The 16,715-nt window shown below is 59.5% G+C and overlaps 4 protein-coding genes across 6 annotated transcripts; 2 read left to right on the top strand and 2 right to left on the bottom strand.

The window, feature by feature from the left end:
• Nucleotides 1–87: 87 nt before the first annotated feature.
• On the top strand, nucleotides 88–1,435 carry HCFC1R1 (host cell factor C1 regulator 1). Of its 3 annotated transcripts, none has more exons than XM_055409294.2 (4): nucleotides 88–220; nucleotides 519–575; nucleotides 660–815; nucleotides 1,056–1,435. In XM_055409294.2, exons 1-4 carry the CDS (start codon nucleotides 126–128, stop codon nucleotides 1,189–1,191), a joined length of 444 nt encoding a protein of 147 aa, XP_055265269.1. In that variant the 5' UTR covers nucleotides 88–125; the 3' UTR covers nucleotides 1,192–1,435. The 3 variants fall into 3 exon arrangements, with proteins under 3 accessions (XP_055265269.1, XP_055265270.1, XP_055265271.1); XM_055409295.2 differs by having other exon boundaries at nucleotides 687–815; XM_055409296.2 differs by lacking the exon at nucleotides 519–575 and having other exon boundaries at nucleotides 687–815.
• A 227-nt stretch (nucleotides 1,436–1,662) lies between these two features.
• Nucleotides 1,663–3,734, bottom strand: TNFRSF12A (TNF receptor superfamily member 12A). Its single transcript, XM_055409297.1, has 4 exons — nucleotides 3,577–3,734; nucleotides 2,741–2,845; nucleotides 2,368–2,502; nucleotides 1,663–2,282 (listed from the first exon to the last, which is right to left on the bottom strand). Exons 1-4 carry the CDS (start codon nucleotides 3,668–3,670, stop codon nucleotides 2,227–2,229), a joined length of 390 nt encoding a protein of 129 aa, XP_055265272.1. The 5' UTR covers nucleotides 3,671–3,734; the 3' UTR covers nucleotides 1,663–2,226.
• A 3,278-nt stretch (nucleotides 3,735–7,012) lies between these two features.
• Nucleotides 7,013–7,690, top strand: CLDN6 (claudin 6). Its single transcript, XM_055408875.2, has one exon. It carries the CDS (start codon nucleotides 7,025–7,027, stop codon nucleotides 7,688–7,690), a length of 666 nt encoding a protein of 221 aa, XP_055264850.1. The 5' UTR covers nucleotides 7,013–7,024.
• A 919-nt stretch (nucleotides 7,691–8,609) lies between these two features.
• CLDN9 (claudin 9) lies at nucleotides 8,610–9,602 on the bottom strand. The gene has a single exon (XM_055408874.2). The coding sequence runs from the start codon at nucleotides 9,600–9,602 to the stop codon at nucleotides 8,949–8,951; it is 654 nt and encodes a 217-aa protein (XP_055264849.1). The 3' UTR covers nucleotides 8,610–8,948.
• Between the last annotated feature and the right edge of the window lie 7,113 nt (nucleotides 9,603–16,715).

Raw genomic sequence — 16,715 nt, forward strand, 5'->3', positions numbered from 1 at the left:
GCGCCTGCGCAGAACCTGGCCGCGCGCGCGCCTAAAGCCACGCCCCACGCGCTAGGTCACGCCCTCAAAGGCTCCGCCCCTGCCGCCTGGATCCCACCCCTCTGCCCGCAGGACCCCGAACCCCAATGATCCTGCAGCAACCCCTGGAGCGAGGACCCCAGGGTCGGGCCCAGCGCGACCCGCGGGCCGCCTCGGGGGCTTCTGGAGGCCTGGACGCGAGGTGTGTGGGGGGGCCCTGGGTGGGCCCGGCCCAGGGTCCCAGGAGCTTTGGCTGGGGCCTCAGAGCAGGTCTGCAGGATGACACGCGGTGGGGCTTATCGGCAGGGCTTGGGCATAAGCTGAGACAAGGTTGGAGACCTCCGAGGCAGGCTCCTGGATGGTCTGGGAGAGAGGGTGACTTAGACGTCAGCGACAGGCATGGGCCGGGGGGCTGCTGGCTGACGCTGCAGGCTCAGGCGGGCAGATCCTGGGGATGGCGCCAAGAGGGTGGGGTGCTCCTAGCTCTCTTTTCTTCCCAGCTCCCCTCTCCGAGGAGCTGTGCCCATGAGCACCAAGCGGCGCCTGGAGGAGGAGCAGTGAGTTTGGGGGCAGGGAGGGACTCCCACCAAGTCCTCCATCACCTCAGGTCCCCATCAGGCTACCTCTCCTCTGAATCCCAGCCTGCCTGCCTCCCCGTCTCTCCCCAGGGAGCCCCTGCGCAAGCAGTTCCTGTCCGAGGAGAACATGGCCACCCACTTCTCTCGACTCAGCCTGCACAATGACCACCCTTACTGCAGCCCCCCCAGGGCGTTCCCCCCAGCTCTGCCCCCACTCAGGTAGGCACCATCCACCGTCCGCCGGCTGGGCCTTCCAGGGGATCATACCCAGTCCTGGGAGCCCATTTCCAGGCTCTGCCTCACTCTGCTATTTTTAGCTTCTCGCCAACCTCTGTTGTTTCCCTACTTGGCTCCTTGGAAGGTGCCAGCAGTCCAGGAGCCCCTGGGGACCTGGACCAGGTGGGGCATGGCTCTGCCAGGCCAGCCTCTGCCCCTATGCCCTGTTATTTCCTCTTCCAGAAGCCCTTGCTCTGAGCTGCTTCTCTGGCGCTACCCTGGGAACCTGATCCCTGAGGCTCTCCGGCTGCTGAGGCTGGGGGACACTCCCTCCCCCCACTACCCTGCTTCCCCAGCTGGGGACATGATGGAGCTCTGAGATCTGGGGAGCAGTGCCCCTGCCCCCCCACCACTTCCTTCTTCCCCTGAACAAGGGAGAGCAGCATTCCCACGAAAGGACCAGCTCCCCTGCTTTTCCTCCAGACCAGGCCTCTGGGCACCAGGACCTCCCCTCAACAGAGGACACAGAGGCCTGAGGTGGAAGGGGCAGGAACATAGGAAAGGAGGCCATCCCCTCCCCACCAAGAACTGAATAAAGATTGCTGAGTGAATGAAAGCTTCAATCTGGAACCCAGGCTCTTTGGGGAAGGGAGGGCAGGGAGGGGTGCTGGATGCCGGATTTCTCCTCAAGCACTTCCCTGGAAAACGGTCGCGGCCGGCCAGGTCCTGGCAGGCTGGACTCAGGCATTGAGAATGGGTGAGTCAGAGCCTCGCCCCCACCCCCGCGGTGACTCACTCCTCCCCTCCAGCTCTGGGAAGTCAGGCTGGGATCATGCCACTCTCCAAACCATTTAAAGTTAAAGATTCTTTTATTAATAAATTCTCTCCCCCTCCACATTTTCTCCCCAAATAAATATCTCCCCCTGTGTTAGGGGGTCCGAGGGGGCAGAGTCTTAGGGCCAGCCCCATTAGAGGGCCAGCCCTCTAGTGTTAGGAACAGGTCCCTAACGCCCCCAGGCTGAGACCCCAAGTGGTGGAATTTCAGTACATCTGAGTGGGTGGGACCTGGTGTGTCGGTCCCTCAGGTCAGCCTGGCCCCCAGGCCATGGTGGGGGTGGGGGTGGGGACCCTTGTGCAAATGCTGCGGTTCCTTAGCGTCAGCTGTCTGGCATGAGCCAGCCAGGGTCTCCTTTTCTATTCTGGAGCCAAAGACAGGGCAGTCAGACACCTTGGAAGGCCCTTCGGAAGCTTGGGCCCAGACCTTAGAGAGGTGATTCACTGTCCCCCATCCCTCCACACCCCTGTGGTTGGAGCAGCCTGGCTCTGCCTGTGTCTGGGAGGCTGGGGCTGGCTCCAGAATGAATGAATGAATGATGAGCGGGCACAGCCTCCTGCTGGCAGGGGGCGCGCCCTGTCACTGGATCAGGGCCACGCCAGGACAGCTCTCCCCACCGGTCTCCTCGATGGGGGCTGCAAGATAAGAAGAAGGGTGTCAGGAGTGGGGGAGATGTTGAGGAATGATGGGGGGCTATCGGGCGGGCGGGGACACACTTACTGGTAAACTTCTCTCTCCTGCGGCACCGTCTCCAGACCAGGAAGCCAGAAAGCAGCCCCAGCACGAGGGCCAGGCCCAGGGCGCCCCCCAGGATGGGCCACAGCAACCTGAAGGGGGCTGGAGGGGCCGAAGTGCCTGGGGGCGGGACTTCAAGTCAGACCTCGCCCCTCTCAGGTTAGCCTCACGCCCTAGATCGAAACCTCCAGGCTTCCCTCCCCCAGGTCACTACCCTGGTGAGAGCCCCTTCCTCACTCCAGCCTCCACCCCCAACCCCGATTAATTTCCCAGATCTCAAGTCCCCTGCTTCCCCCTCCACCCCGCAAGCCTCGCCCCTAGCCTGGGGTCCGGTCGCCCCGACCCCGCCCCCACTCACAGCCCAGGCAGAAGTCGCTATGCGGTCTCGCCCGGCACGAGGCGCAGTCCATGCACTTGTCTAGGTCCGCGCTCCAGGAGGTGCCGCGAGAGCAAGGGGTGGTGCCTGGGGAGGGGGCCGCGGGTCAGAGGCTGGGGGCGGGGCGCGGCTATTTTGGGGGCTGAGGTCAGGGTCGGCCCGGCTCGAATAACGTGAGTCACCGGCGCCCTCCGCATTCCTCGCACGGCCCGACCGGGACACGGCAGCGCGGGGGAGCAGGGGGCATAGTGCGGGACGCTTGGAGGGGGGCAGTCAGGTCCCCATAACCGGCCCCCCCACCCCGCTGCCGGCGGGTGACTCATTCCCGGGCACCGGGCCCGACCCCGGTCCCTCCCCCCGCATAGCTGGGCACTGAAGTCACCGGATGGAAGGGGGCACCCCACATGGTATAGGGGGCACAGACCTCCGTGCCCCTCAACAGCCCCCCACTCTTCGGTTAAGGCGGGGTGGGCAGACCCGGTATTGATCAGGTTGGGGGCGTGCCGCCTTACTAGACGAGACATCCCTCCCTCAAACTTTCTCCACTTCCGAGTCCAGACTCTCAGGACAGAAACACCCCGCCCCCCACGTCTGACAGGCGGGAAACTGAGACCCGGACTACGGAAGAAGCTGGGAGCGGGATGGGACCTCTCCTGATCAGGGGAGGCCGTGTCTGGGGACTGTCTGACCCCGGATCCCCGTGTCCGCCTGGTCCCCCGGTTCTGCCCCGCCTCTAGGCTCCTGGTGCCGGCTCCCCGATCCCGGCCTGGGGACTCCCCCGCTCCCACGCCCTCCCGTCCGGCCGAGGACCGGCATACCTGGCACTCGCTCCCCGGCCGCGGCCCGCAGCAGCGCCAGCCCGAGCCCCAGCACGAGGAGCCGCAGCAGCGGGCGTAGCGGGCAGGAAGCCATGGTGCTCTTCTGGCAGCCGCTGCCGTCTGCGCTCGCCACGGGTGGACCAGGGCACACAGCGGCGGCCCCGCCCCCGCCCCCGCCTTCCGGGGCGGACCCGTCGTCTTGGCCCGGCCCCCACGGCCCGCCCCTAGACACCCCGTCCCGCCCAGCCCCGCCCGCTAAGTTCAGGCATTCGCTCAACAAACGCCTCCTCTGCGCCGGAGCTGCCAGAATGCCGAAGGGAGGCAGATGTGGCCTTGCCTTCTCGGTGGCTGAAGCCCGGGAGGTGTGTGTTGGGCGAGGGGGCGGGTCTGACACGAAACAACCCATCTCAGAGATAACCGCAGCTTTCTTAAGGGCCCCGACGGTATAATAATATAACAAAAATAATACTACTGTGTCGTTTCATTGCTACCTTAGTACATTTGTTGATGTTTTTTGTTCAGTCGCTCAGTGGTGTCCGACTCTTTGCGATGGACTGCAGCACGCCAGACCTCCCTGTCTTTCACTGTGATCTCCCTGAGTTTGCTCAAACTCATGTCCATCGAGTCAGTGATGCCATCCAACCAACTCATCCTCTGTTGTCCCCTTCTCCTTCTGCCTTCAATCTTTCCCAGCATCAGGGTCTTTTTCAATGAGTCCTCTCTTAACGTCAGGGCTTCACTGATAGCTCAGCTGGTAAAGAATCAGCCTGCAATGCAGGAGACCCTGGTTCGATTCCTGGGTCGGGAAGGTCCCCTGGAGAAGTGATAGCTACCCACCCAAAGTATTCTTGGGCTTCCCTCGTGGCTCAGCTGGTGAGGAATCCGGCCGCAATGCGGGAGACCATGGACTATATAGTCCGTGGACTCGCAAAGAGTCAGCCGCGCACTTCATGTTACTTCACTGTTCTCATCAGGTGGCCAAAATATTGGAGCTTCAGCTTCAGCATCAGTACTTTCAATGAATATTCAGGATTGATTTATTTTAGGATTGACTGGTAAAATGCTGTCTCCCTTTTTCGGAGTGAAATGAGGCTCGGGAAGGTTAGGTGAGTTCCGGAGTCCAGACCCGAGATCTGTTCGAGCTCTGTTCGGCTCCACACCGCGCGCCTTCCCAGCGGGCAGAACTGCAGCCGGCTGCTACCAGGCGCCCTGGCCAGAGGTGTGCGAGCAGAGGCTGCAGGTTCAAGCGCCGCTTACTGACCAGGTTGGGATTCGCCGCAAGTCGGACAAGGGTCTCTGCCCCTCCCCAGGGCGGTGGTCCGGTGACGTCACTGCCTCTTTAAAGACCCCCCGTCTCCGCCCCCATCTCCACACTCTGCCGGATACTCAGAATCTTTGTGGACTCCTTCTCAGGTGAGCCTGGGCAGGTGCTCCTGTCGTGGGGGAAGGGGTAGACACATGGGATTGCGGGGTGCGTGGGTCGTGGCAGAGTTGGGTTGCGATGCGTGGGACGAACCTGAGCTGATTTGACCGTGAGCCCCTGGGGGCCGGGGGACGCCTGCACCCGAACCGGGGCCCTGAAGAGGTCCTTCGGCGGAAGGGTTAAGCGCCCCTCCCCCTGCCTGGGACAAAGGCACCGAAACCCGGGAGCCCCTCCCCCACCTGCCCTGCTCTCCAGGGCCGGGCCCTTCTCCCCCTCACCTGTGCGAGCGGACCCCGCGGCGAGCGCCGCCCTTAGCCCCTCCAAGGTGCGCGGCTTCCACGGCGGGGGGATGACACCCTCCTTCGGGTCAGACTCAGGGGAAATAGGGATCGAGAGCGGGAGGGGACGCCCTCGGGTGAGCCGAAGCCGTAGCGCGTGGAAAGGGATGGGGCCGAGAGCAGGGGCGCGCTTTTAAGGAGGAGGTGCCGGGTGCCTAGGCTAGCGTGGCCCCCACCCTAACCTGGCCGGAGAGGCCTGGAGGGCTGACCCTGGGCTTGGGATTTTCGCAGTATGGCCCTCCCCGTCCGATCTCCCCTGAGGTCATGAGTTTTCCCGGGTTATGGGCGGGGTGCAAAGGAATGGAGAGTCTGCCCTCTGGCCACCCCCTGGGGCTGGTGCTAAGTTTGGTCCCAGCCTTGCGCGGGAACTTTGTACAATGGAGGATCATAGGGGTACCCTGAACGGAACTGATCGCCCCCCAAACGACGTCCGAAACAAATCAGGATGTGAGGGGGCCAGAGTTGCCCCAGAGGAGCTGGTTCACTGGACAGACTCCAAAGGTGGCAGCTTCTTTTAGAGGAAATTGGGCCCTGAGAGGATGGCATTTGGGGCAAGAATACACAAGAAAATGTCACCAACCTTGGGAGTCTGTTCTGTGGACCCGGGGCAAGGCAGAGGGCAGGACCCCAGGAGGCAGCTGAGGACCTTGGGAAAGGAAGTACTTTGGGTGGGAAGGGCTGGTGTTATTGTTTGTTGTGTTTCTTCTCCACCTCTCCTGCCCCATCCAGGTTTTGAATGGGTGGAGCTGGTTTGAACCAGGCAGTGGTGAGCAAGGCCAGGACTGTCTGGCCACCGTCCACACTATATCTTAAGATCAAACTAGCAACCACTTGTTTTGGGGTATGGATCCAAGTTGGGGTGAAGGGTTTGAACACTTATGTTGGATGCTAAGAGGAAACTTGGATCTGTTCTTGGTGTTAAAACTAAGTTTTAAGCCTGGAACTCATGGCTAGAGCCAATCCAGCACCCATTTGCCCTGTGGAAACTACTGAAAAGTTGCATTCTGTTGTTTCGTCCTTTTTATCCCTTTGTACCCAAAGGGCCATGGGCTAACCTTTGCATGTGTGTGTGTGTGTGTGTGTGTGTGTGTGTTAGTAGTTCAGTCATGTCTCTGCGACCCTGTAGACTGTAGCTCACCAGGCTCCTCTGTCCATGGAATTCCCCAGGCAAGAATCCTGGAATGGGTTGCCATTTCCTTCTTCAGGGGATCTTCCCAACCTAGGGATCAAACCCAGATCTCCTGCATTGCAGGTGGATTCTTTACTGTTTGAGCCACCATGGAACCCCAGCATTTGCATAGGTGCTTTATATAGCAACCAGGACTGGGCTGCTTACTTTTTCACTCTTATACGCCAGTGCCTGTCACATAACTGGTGGTTTAGTCACTAAGTCGTGTCTGGCTCTTGCAACCCCATGGATTATAGCCTGTCAGGCTCCTCTGTCCATGGGATTCTCCAGGCAAGAATACTGGAGTGGGCTGCCATTTCCTAGGGAGAAATTAATGCTGAAGCATGCCTTGCCCATCTACAGGGTTCATACTGACTTCCAGGGTTCATACTCTTGGTGTCCTGTGTGGTGGCTGTGGCATGGGACCTAGCATTCATTGGGAACGAGGGGCTGAGCCAGCTGGTCTTAACCTTACTCTACTTTTGTCCCCCAGTGCAGCCTCTCAGCCCCAGCCTTGCCATGGCTTCCGCTGGTCTGCAAATCCTGGGGATCGTCCTGACCCTGTTTGGCTGGGTGAATGCCCTGGTGTCCTGTGCCCTGCCCCTGTGGAAGGTGACCGCCTTCATCGGCAACAGCATCGTGGTGGCCCAGGTGGTGTGGGAGGGGCTGTGGATGTCCTGTGTGGTGCAGAGCACAGGCCAGATGCAGTGCAAGGTGTACGACTCGCTGCTGGCGCTGCCACAGGACCTGCAGGCTGCCCGTGCCCTCTGCGTCATCACTCTCCTCGTGGCCCTGCTCGGCCTGCTGGTCTACCTCGCCGGAGCCAAGTGCACCACCTGCTTGGAGGACAAGGACTCCAAGGCCCGCCTGGTGCTCACCTCTGGGATCATCTTTGTCATCTCGGGGGTCCTGACCCTGATCCCTGTGTGCTGGACCGCCCACACCATCATCCAGGACTTCTACAACCCTCTGGTGGTCGAGGCCCAAAAGCGGGAGCTGGGAGCTTCCCTCTACCTGGGTTGGGCGGCTTCCGGCCTTTTGTTGCTGGGTGGGGGGCTACTGTGCTGCACCTGCCCCTCTGGGGGCTCCCGGAGCTCCAGCCATTATATGGCCCGATACTCAGTATCAGCCCCACATACCGCCTCTCGGGGTCCCTCTGAATACCCCACTAAGAATTACGTCTAATTTGGGTAGGGGAGTGGGGGCTCCTTTGACAGTGGAGTCTAACTCACTGCACTGGAGTCATGGAGATGGTGATCCGTGACAGCTTTGGGGTTGTTTTGGCTTCTTATTGGGGGAGGGGGGCAGTGATTAATCCACTTAATCTACCTGGGGTCTGCTGCTGGTGTTCCTCACTTTGGAAGATGGAGCCAAAAAGGTTATGCTTCAGTTTCTGGATTGTTCTCCACCCTGGACAACCCTCTCTTAGAGACCAACTTGGAACTGTGGTCCCTGTGTGAAGGGTACCATGCTGTCCGTTGCTGGTGCTGGGGGTGGGGCCTCCCTAAGACAAGCCTTTCCTTGCTGGTCAAGCTTCTGGAACCCCCAGGGGCTCTCGAGCCTCATGTAGCCTCCAGAAGAGCAGGTGATAAGTTACCAAAGACCCGCCAGTCTCCAAGTCTTCTGACCTCTGGCTCCTGCATCCTGAGTCATGTCCCCCTTGTGCTGACCCCTGACCTTCCTATTCCAGCCCCTGTGCACTTGCCATGTCCTGCCCACACTCACCAGTTTGTACTAAATAAAGCATGTTTTGTTTGATTACTTACCTTTGGTGTTGCTGGGGAGGTTGCTGAATGCCAGACTGGCAGGAGGAGGTGGGCACGAGTGGCACAGCTCCTGTGTTGTCATTCCATTCCCCGCCCGGTGACTTGCATGGCCTGAGTGAGGTCACCACCTGGGCATGACCTGGAGCAGGCCTTGCCTGACAAACCCATGGGAGGCCATCAGGTCTTCCCAGCCCAATCACAAATACTCTGCTTATTCTGAGTTACAAATGCTCTGTTTATTCCCTACTTGAAGGTGGGGTGAGGAGGGAGGTGACGGGCAGGGTCTCTGAGCCTGGAGGAGAGCTGCTGCTCTGGATGCCGGTAGTGGCCAGGCGGAGAGGGCCAGCTCCAGGCCAGAGAAGGCATCAGGAGCTACTGCTCTTTGGGTGAAGCCCAGGTTCTGGGAGCAAGGGGGGACCCAAGAAGAGGAGGACCAGCCTGAATCCAGGACAGAAGAAGAAAGAAGCAGGAGCACCGGCCAGGTTAGAGGTGGGGCCTCCACGGAGGCTCACTCAGGCCTGGCCGGGTGCTGAGACTAGATCTGCAGCCAGGCCTGCTCCCACCTCTGGAAAGTGTGTTCCACCTGGTAGAGGGGTGAGAGTAGAAGGCAAGGTTGAGGGCGGGGCAGCCAGCACAAGGTCAAGGTTTCCAGCAGCAGGCTTCCTGGGACATTTGCCTCACACGTAGTCCCTCTTGTCCAGCCCAGATGCCCCCGAGCGGGAGGGGATAGAGTAGCCCAGCCTCGGTCCCCGGGGCCGCTCGATCTGGGGCGGGGGGCACGTGCAACACAGTAGCCCCCCACCCAGCAGAAGCAGGGCAGACGCGGCCCAGCCCAGGTAGAGGGAGGCTCCCAGCTCCCGCTTGAGGGCCTCAGCCACCAGGGGGTTGTAGAAGTCCTGGATGATGGCGTGAGCCGTCCAGCACACAGGGATGAGCACCAGGACGCCCGCCAGGAGCAGGAGGACTCCCGCGGTGAGCACGATGCGGGCCTTGGCGCCCTCGTCCTCCACGCAGGTGGTGCACTGGGCGCCCGTGATGGCCAGCAGCACCCCAAACAGGGCCAGCAGGAGGGCGATGACGCAGAGGGCGCGGGCGGCCTGCAGGTCCTGCGGCAGCGCCAGCAGCGAGTCGTACACCTTGCACTGCATCTGGCCCGTGCTCTGCACCACGCAGGACATCCACAGCCCCTCCCACACCACCTGGGCCACCACGATGCTGTTGCCGATGAAGGCGGTCACCTTCCACAGGGGCAGGGCACAGGACACCAGGGTCCCCAGCCAGCCCAGCACAGCCAGGGTCATACCCAGGAGTTCAAGGCCGGTGGAAGCCATCTGTCCCCTCCCTCAGTCAGGTCTTCCCCACTCTAAGCAGAGGAGTGGGTCCGATACTCCACGCCTGTGGGAACGCAGGTGTGGGGGTCTCCGTGCCCAGCAAGGGCGCTTCAGCGTCCTCTGACCTAGACAACGCTCACCACATCCAAGAGAGTCTTGCGGGCGCCTCCTTGCTCTGTGCCCTTCACAGACGTATCTCTGAACCCCCAGCAACAAATCCACCCCAAAGTCTTGCTCGGCTGAGTGGCTGCTGTTCCCAGGCGGGTTCCGTCGCCCCTCAGGTGCCCTGCAGTCGGTCCCGACGCCACCTGTCTGACCAGCTTGCACAGACTCTCCCGACCCACCTGCCGGCAGAGGAGAGCCAAGCGGAGCCGTGTCCCTTGCCTAGGGTTGGCGCAGGTTCTGGGTAGGACTGAGTGGCTCACCCGGCGGTGCCACCTGGGGACTCCCGGCTGCAGGCGGCGGGGGGGTTTTAAGGCTGAGGCCGGGGAGGAGCCGGAGTGATCGGAGGAGGCGGGGCTGGCGGGGGGGCTCAGAGTCGCGGGGGCATTGGTGACCAGGAACGAACCGGGGAGGAAAGAACCTCCACGCCGGTGGGGACGCAGGAACAAAGGAATGAGAAGGAGACTGGACTGGCCCTGGCTCAGGCTGAAAGTGGGAGGACCCCTTGGGCACCATGCGGAGCCTCCTGAAACCCGGCCTCCCGCTGTCTTTGCTCTCCCCCTCCCCGTCCTGTTTCTGTTTCATGATGCAGACGCACCAGCTTCCCCAGTATCGCACACCCCTGTCCCCCCAGCCCACCCACCCAGCACTCTCTGGAATCTGATCCATCTCCCGTCTCAGCCTAGTGGCTCTGGCTGCTCCCGAGGGAGCGGCCCCGCCTGCATTGTTCCCCTGGCGACAGGTGCCTGGCACCCAGCTCAGGTGGCATCGCCCGGGCAACGGCCTAGAAAACCACCCCCCCACACACCTTGACTTCAGCTCAGGTGTGCCTTCCCCACCCCTATTGCTGCCACTGGGGGCTGAGCTGAGCAGCTGAGGGTGTCGAGGGGCCGGGGGAAAAAGAGCCTCTTGTGAAGGTGGGGGAAGGGGGAGAGTAGCAGAGGGAGAGCCCTGGCTGGGGGCAGCCCAGCGCCGGCTCTATCTGGGGAGACACCGCAGGGAAGGGTGAGGGGGATGAGGCCCAGGTGACTTGGGAGTCCTTGAGCCCTGCCTCAGAACTCAGGACACACACCCCTTCCTGAAGACCCCATGAGAGCCCAAGACTCCCCTTGTGGGTCACGCAGACCACGGCTCAAGTCCTTCCCACTCCCCCCCAACCCACCCACCTCCCCAGCCAGGAGCAAATTCACAGAAGGTCAAGCCTCCTTGGGTCAAAGACCCCCTTGAGAAACCTCACAGGACCCACAAACAGCAGCCCCTCATTTTGGGGGGAGGCATGAGCTCCTTCAAGGCCCTCCCTGGGTGCTAAGCACTGAGTTTTATTGTGTGAAAAGGAGTTGGGGGCTGATGAAAATTCCTGTCTCCAGGGTGAGAGGGAGGACTCCCGGGGGAGAGCCTCTCACCTCCCCCAACTCCCCCGGAGGAAGCTGGAGCTCATCTGGCCTGTGGGGGCAGGGATGGGAGGGCACCCCCCCATATACACCTAGTCGCTGCTCCACTTGGAGACCCTGGGGGAGGGGTCGTCCCCTCATCCTCCTCATCTGCCCGGTGGGGCTGCATTTATAAAGAATTCTAACTTCAAGTGGCTGCAATGCTCTGGGAACGGCTTTTAGCAATTTTTTGGAAAAGAGGTTTATATCTTAATCATATCTGCAAAGGGATGGGCGCCCCCAGAAAAGCAGGAGAACCCCTCCTCCTTAAATGAACAGACTGAGTGAGTGAAAATCACTCAGTTCTGTCCAACTCTTTGAGGTTCCATGGAATTCTCCATGCCAGAATACTGGAGTGGGTAGCCGTTCCCTTCTCCAGGGGATTGAACCCAGGCCTCCCGCATTGCAGGTGGAGAGACTGAGGCCAGTGCCAATCAGAGGGTCTGATAGGTGGACTCCAGTGGCCGGGGAGCCTCCCCAGAAAGGGGCAGAGACCCTCCCCAGAGAGAAGCAGAGTGTCGGCCAACCTGGCGGCCCTGGCCTGAGAACGGGGAGGAGGGTGCTGATGCAAAGGCTGGGAAATGACCAGAGCTCCCTGCTGGCTGGGATGAGCAGGGGGGAAGCAAGGGTGGGTTGTCCAGCTAGTCCAGGCCCCTGAGGACTCACATTTCATGGGGGAAGGGGGGGTGTGGAGAAAGAAGGGCAAATAGAGGCAAGCCTTCAGTGGGCTCCCTCCAGGGCTGCCAGGAATCCAGTCACACAGGTTTGGGTAGGTGTCAGGCAGCAGCCAGCCCTGTTCCTGGGAGGGCCCACCGACCCACGTACAAAAGGCCTCCCATCCTGGACAGCCCCAGCCCGGGGCCTTTTCTCTCTCTAGGCCTGGAGACAGTCTGCCTCTGGCCTAGAGTATAAGGCCACCAGCTCATCTTGATTTGCCTGGTAATTACTAGTTTGAGCAGAGTCCTGTGTCAGGGTGAGGGGGACGGGGACAGTGGGTCAGCCTGCAGTCAGGCCTGGCTTTACTGTGTTAGTCGTTCAGTCATGTCTGACTCTGTGCGACCCCGTGGACTGTAGCCCTCCAGGCTTCTCTGTCTGTGGGATTCTCCAGGCAAGAAGACTGGAGTGGGTTGCCATTTCGTCCTTCAGGGGATCTTCCCCACCCAGGGATCGAACCTGGGTCTCCTGCATTGCAGGCAGATTCATTTCTGTCTAAGTCACCGGGTAAGAAGCACCAGGGAGGCCTTGCTTTCAAGGCCTACTAAGTCCACTGGCGGCTCTATCCTGCCCGCCTGCCCACCCCACCTAGGCAACAGGGCCTAGTGGGGGCGCTGCACACACCAGGTAAGCTTGTGCCCAGAGATGGCACTAAGCAGCCCCTAGGTTTCCTAGATCCCATCATCTACCCTCTACACTGCCCCTCGCGCAGCCTCGTGGGAGGTGGGCACTCAGGAGATGAAGACGCCCCCTCTCACTGTTGCCCCCAGAGAGCAAACCCAGCCACACCTGCCGCACATCTCCTCTCCCTCCTGATAAGGCATCTACTCCCACAGCTCAGAGGGGGAGTCAATGTGGGGACATTCGTCAGAGAACAAGGAGAGGCCCAGGGTCCCGGGGTGGGGGGAGGGGGGAGGACAGAGCCCCAGGGCACCAGGGCTGGAATGTGCCGCCCACCCTCAGCCCTCAGCCCTCCTTAGGCCGCAGCTAGGAGGCCCCGGCCCTCTCTAGGGTTTTCTGGTCAGCCTTGATTCAGTAGGATCTGGGAACTGAAGGGTTAAAGTTGGGGTCTACGGAGGGGCAGGGACTCGGGTTGGAAGGCCGTTGTTGGGAAGAGACCAGCACCCCCACTGTGAAGTTACCATCTCAATGACAATTTACCAAGTCCCCAGGAATCACCGCCTCCTGGGAGAGAGGTGGGAGGGGAACCTTCCCTGCTGTACAGGGGGTGGAGGGCGGGGAGGAACGGGGAGGAAACCGAGGAGTGAAAGAACCAAATCAAACCTTTGTTCTCTCTGGGAGGGTGGAGGGGCTGGAGCCTCAGGTGGGCCCAAGAGACCGGGGCTCAGCTTAGATGGAGGCGAGGGGGGAGAGGTCAACGCCAACCCTATAGTCCATCTCGATCCCCTTACAGGGGGACAGGACAAAAGAGGGGGAACTGACCAGAGCCACCAGGGGTCAGGAGGTGGCTATGGGGGCTGCACAACAACCCAGAAGGCTGCGTCACCCATTTCCTGAGGCCCCAATATACAGGCAGAAAGCCCCCGGCTGCTGAACCAAAAGGAGCAGAGGAAATTGACATCCCAGTAATAATTCTCCTGAGCTCACACCCCCATTTTACAGGCAGGGAAGGAAGCTCAGAGAGCGAAGGAACCTGGCCAAGAGAACATGTGGGAAAGAGGACAAGCCTGGTGCAACCCCAGACCAACTTCAAAGCCACTGGCTCCATGCCCAGCATCGCTGAACTTCCCGGTGGTGAGCTGGGACTCCTGGTGCGCCTTTCACCGAAGGCAGTGCCATCTGTCCACAGCCGAGCGGAGCCTCCCTAAAACCATCCCCCTGCATCTGACTATGCGGGAAGCCACCCTCCACCTGTCCACATTCCTATAGCGGGGCTTCCCAGGTGGCACCAGTGGTAAAGAACCTGTCTGACAATTCAGGAGACATAAAACACTCGGGTTCCATCTCTGGGCTAGGAATATCCCCTGGAGGAGAAAATGGTAACCCACTGCAGTATTCTTGCCTGGAGAATCTCATGGAGAGAGGAGCCTGGCAGGGCCCAGTTCGTGGGGTTGCAAAGAGGTGGACACGACTGAGTGACTTAGCACGCGAGCATGTGTCCCTGTTGCAGAAAGGGCTGTGTTGGCTTGCCACTCACAGATCAGTGGACTCTGGGTTAGACCTGGTGTCAACCCCACCCAGGTCTCGCTGGGCAAATTCACAACTGCCTAATCTCGGTGTCAACTGGCTATAAACCAGAGGGAGAAGCCTGCCCTGCCGAACTCCAGGGCCACTGGCCCAAGCCCCATGTGCCCTGTGTATCTTAGGATTTACTGGAGGTATTGACTGTGTGTGTGTACGTGTGAGCATTTAGGATTTACTGGAGGTATTGACTATGGTGTGTGTACGTGTGAGCATAATGACAGTTTCACTTGTAAACCTGTGCCGACTCCATTGACTGGGTAACAACTAACTTTATTATCAGTCATACTTGTCAGCTTTCCACCAGCAGCAGTTATCCATCTAAAGCTCTGAGAATGTTGTCATCTTTAGGAGCCCACATTGTCTTGTCCTTGTTTACTGTCTGAGTCTTGGCTCAGAGGGCAGGAGGGCTTTAGGACACAAAGAGGGTAGAGGAAGCAGTGAGCCAGCAGCCGTGGGGACTGGGCCACGATTCAGCTCAGGGGAAAGTCATTCTATTTTTTTCGTTCGTCACTGAGGCTTCCCTTGTGGCTCAGCTGGTAAAGAATCTGCCTGCAATGCCGGAGACCTAGGTTGGGAAGATCCCATGGAGAAGGGAAAGGCTACACACTCCAGTATTCTGGCCTGGAGAATTCCCTCAGAAAGAGTTCACAAATTCTACTCCCAAAGAGTCAGACACGACTGAGCAACTTTCACTCACTGAGAGCTTTATCAAGACACTAGGTCCTTTGGTTCCTTCTCAGGGACTCCAAGGGCACCCAAGTCTCAGGTTCAGCAAAGAAAATAGCCTAAAACATGGTTTAGGGAAACTGAAAGACAGCATGGCAGGTGGGTCAGCCCCACAGCAGGAGGACGCTGCCTGTATTGATGAGGGTGGCTCCCAAGCCCTGGGAAAGATTGAAAGCAGGAGGAGAAGGGGATGACAGAGGATGAGACGGTTGGATGGCATCACCAGCTCAATGGACATGAGTTTGAGCAAAGTCCAGGAGATGATGAAGGACAGGGAAGCCCGGCATGCTGTGATCCCCAGTGTCCCAAAGAGTAAGACACGACTTATCAACTGAACAACAACCCAAGCTCTGGAATGTCTCAAGATCCTTAATTCCTTAATCCTTAATCATTCTGGACTTAGGGTGGGCCCTATAGTCAATGGCAAGTGTCATAAGAGATAAAAGATGGGGGGAAATATGAGATACAGATACAAGGGAGAAGTTCCTGTGAAGATGGAGGCAGTGATTGGAGTGATGGAGTCACAAACCAAGGAACACCTGCCAGAAACGTCAAGGAAGAATCCTACCCTAGACCCTTGGGAGGAAGTGTGGCCTGGGGACATCCTGATTTTGGACTTCTGGCTTCCAGAACCAAGAGAGAATAAACTACTATTTTAAGTCACCCAGTTTGTGGTGGTTTGCTACAGCAGCCTCGGGAAACTCATCCACTTCCTTTCTTGCTCCTGGGTCCCAGGCTCTCAGAGGTCCCCTGAGGTCAAGTTGGCTTCCTGATACCACTCCTGATCTGCTATAGAAGAGCCTATTGAGATAGGGCATCTGCCTGGTTACCTGAGCCCAAGCCACCTGAGTAACAAAGGGAACTTTATTCTGTGCTGTACACTCTGGGGAGAAGGGGGGTGGAAGCGGGTGGTAAGGATGGGGAGAGGACAGGGGCTTCCTCTCATGACTCACCCTGGGAGTTTTCCTATCCTGTGGGTGTGAGTTCACAGCCCTTGCATGTGACACTCCTGTTCCAAGGCACAGTATCGATTGTCCATCACCACCACTGGTTTCCTGGTGCTCCCAGGCCCAAGGGACCCTAGGATCTATTTCAGCTGAAAGTTTGACTTCTTTCAAACTTCTTTCAAGACTTGGAAGGCATGTCTGAGTTTCCAAGAAGCCATACAAACTTGAGCAGAGGCCTTTAGTGATAGTATTCAAACCTTTTATTATACAAGAGAAAATAAGACATTTTGCATATACAAGTAAAAGTACTTCAAGTTTTTTTGTTTTTATTTTCTCGAGCTGTGTGCTATGGGCTCCTCAGCCCCACCCGCCCAGATCACCAGCCAGTTTATCAGTACAGGGAATTAGTTCCATTCTCAAATGACCAGGCCAGAGGCTTCTTGTAAGGCAGTAGGAAAAAATGGAAGAAATGGCTCCAATCTTCAAATGAGTTTGTCTTCAGGCCTGATCTTTCCTTCTCCAACCTAAGCTGCTCGGGACACGCCTTCCTTGCTCCCCAGGCCGTGCTCCGACCCATGCCTTCTGAACCTGCCCGAGGGGAAGGCGGCGAGGGGCACAGTCCCTGGGTCCAGGCAGGCTGCCTACTCACGCGCCCGCAGCCACTCCTGGGCGGGGAGGGCCGGGTCTTCAGCAGGGAGGCGACAGGAAGAAGTAGGGCGGCGGGGGCGGCGGCGGCAGTGGCGGGGGGAAGGCGGGCAGTGGCCAGGAGTCTCGAGGCACTGGGGGCGCCAACAGGTTGAAGGGTGAGGGTCGTGCAGGCAGCGGCGGCAGCGGCTGCGGGGGCGGCTCGGCGATGAGGGGCGGGCGGCCGCGCGCGCCCACGGGACCGGGAGTGGCGGCGACCGCGGCCTCTGGTAGCGGCGGCAGTG

The sequence above is a fragment of the Moschus berezovskii genome, chromosome 27, assembly GCF_049115385.1.
Source record: "Moschus berezovskii isolate FMDL1 chromosome 27, NW_MosBer_1.0, whole genome shotgun sequence".
NCBI lineage: Eukaryota > Metazoa > Chordata > Mammalia > Artiodactyla > Moschidae > Moschus > Moschus berezovskii.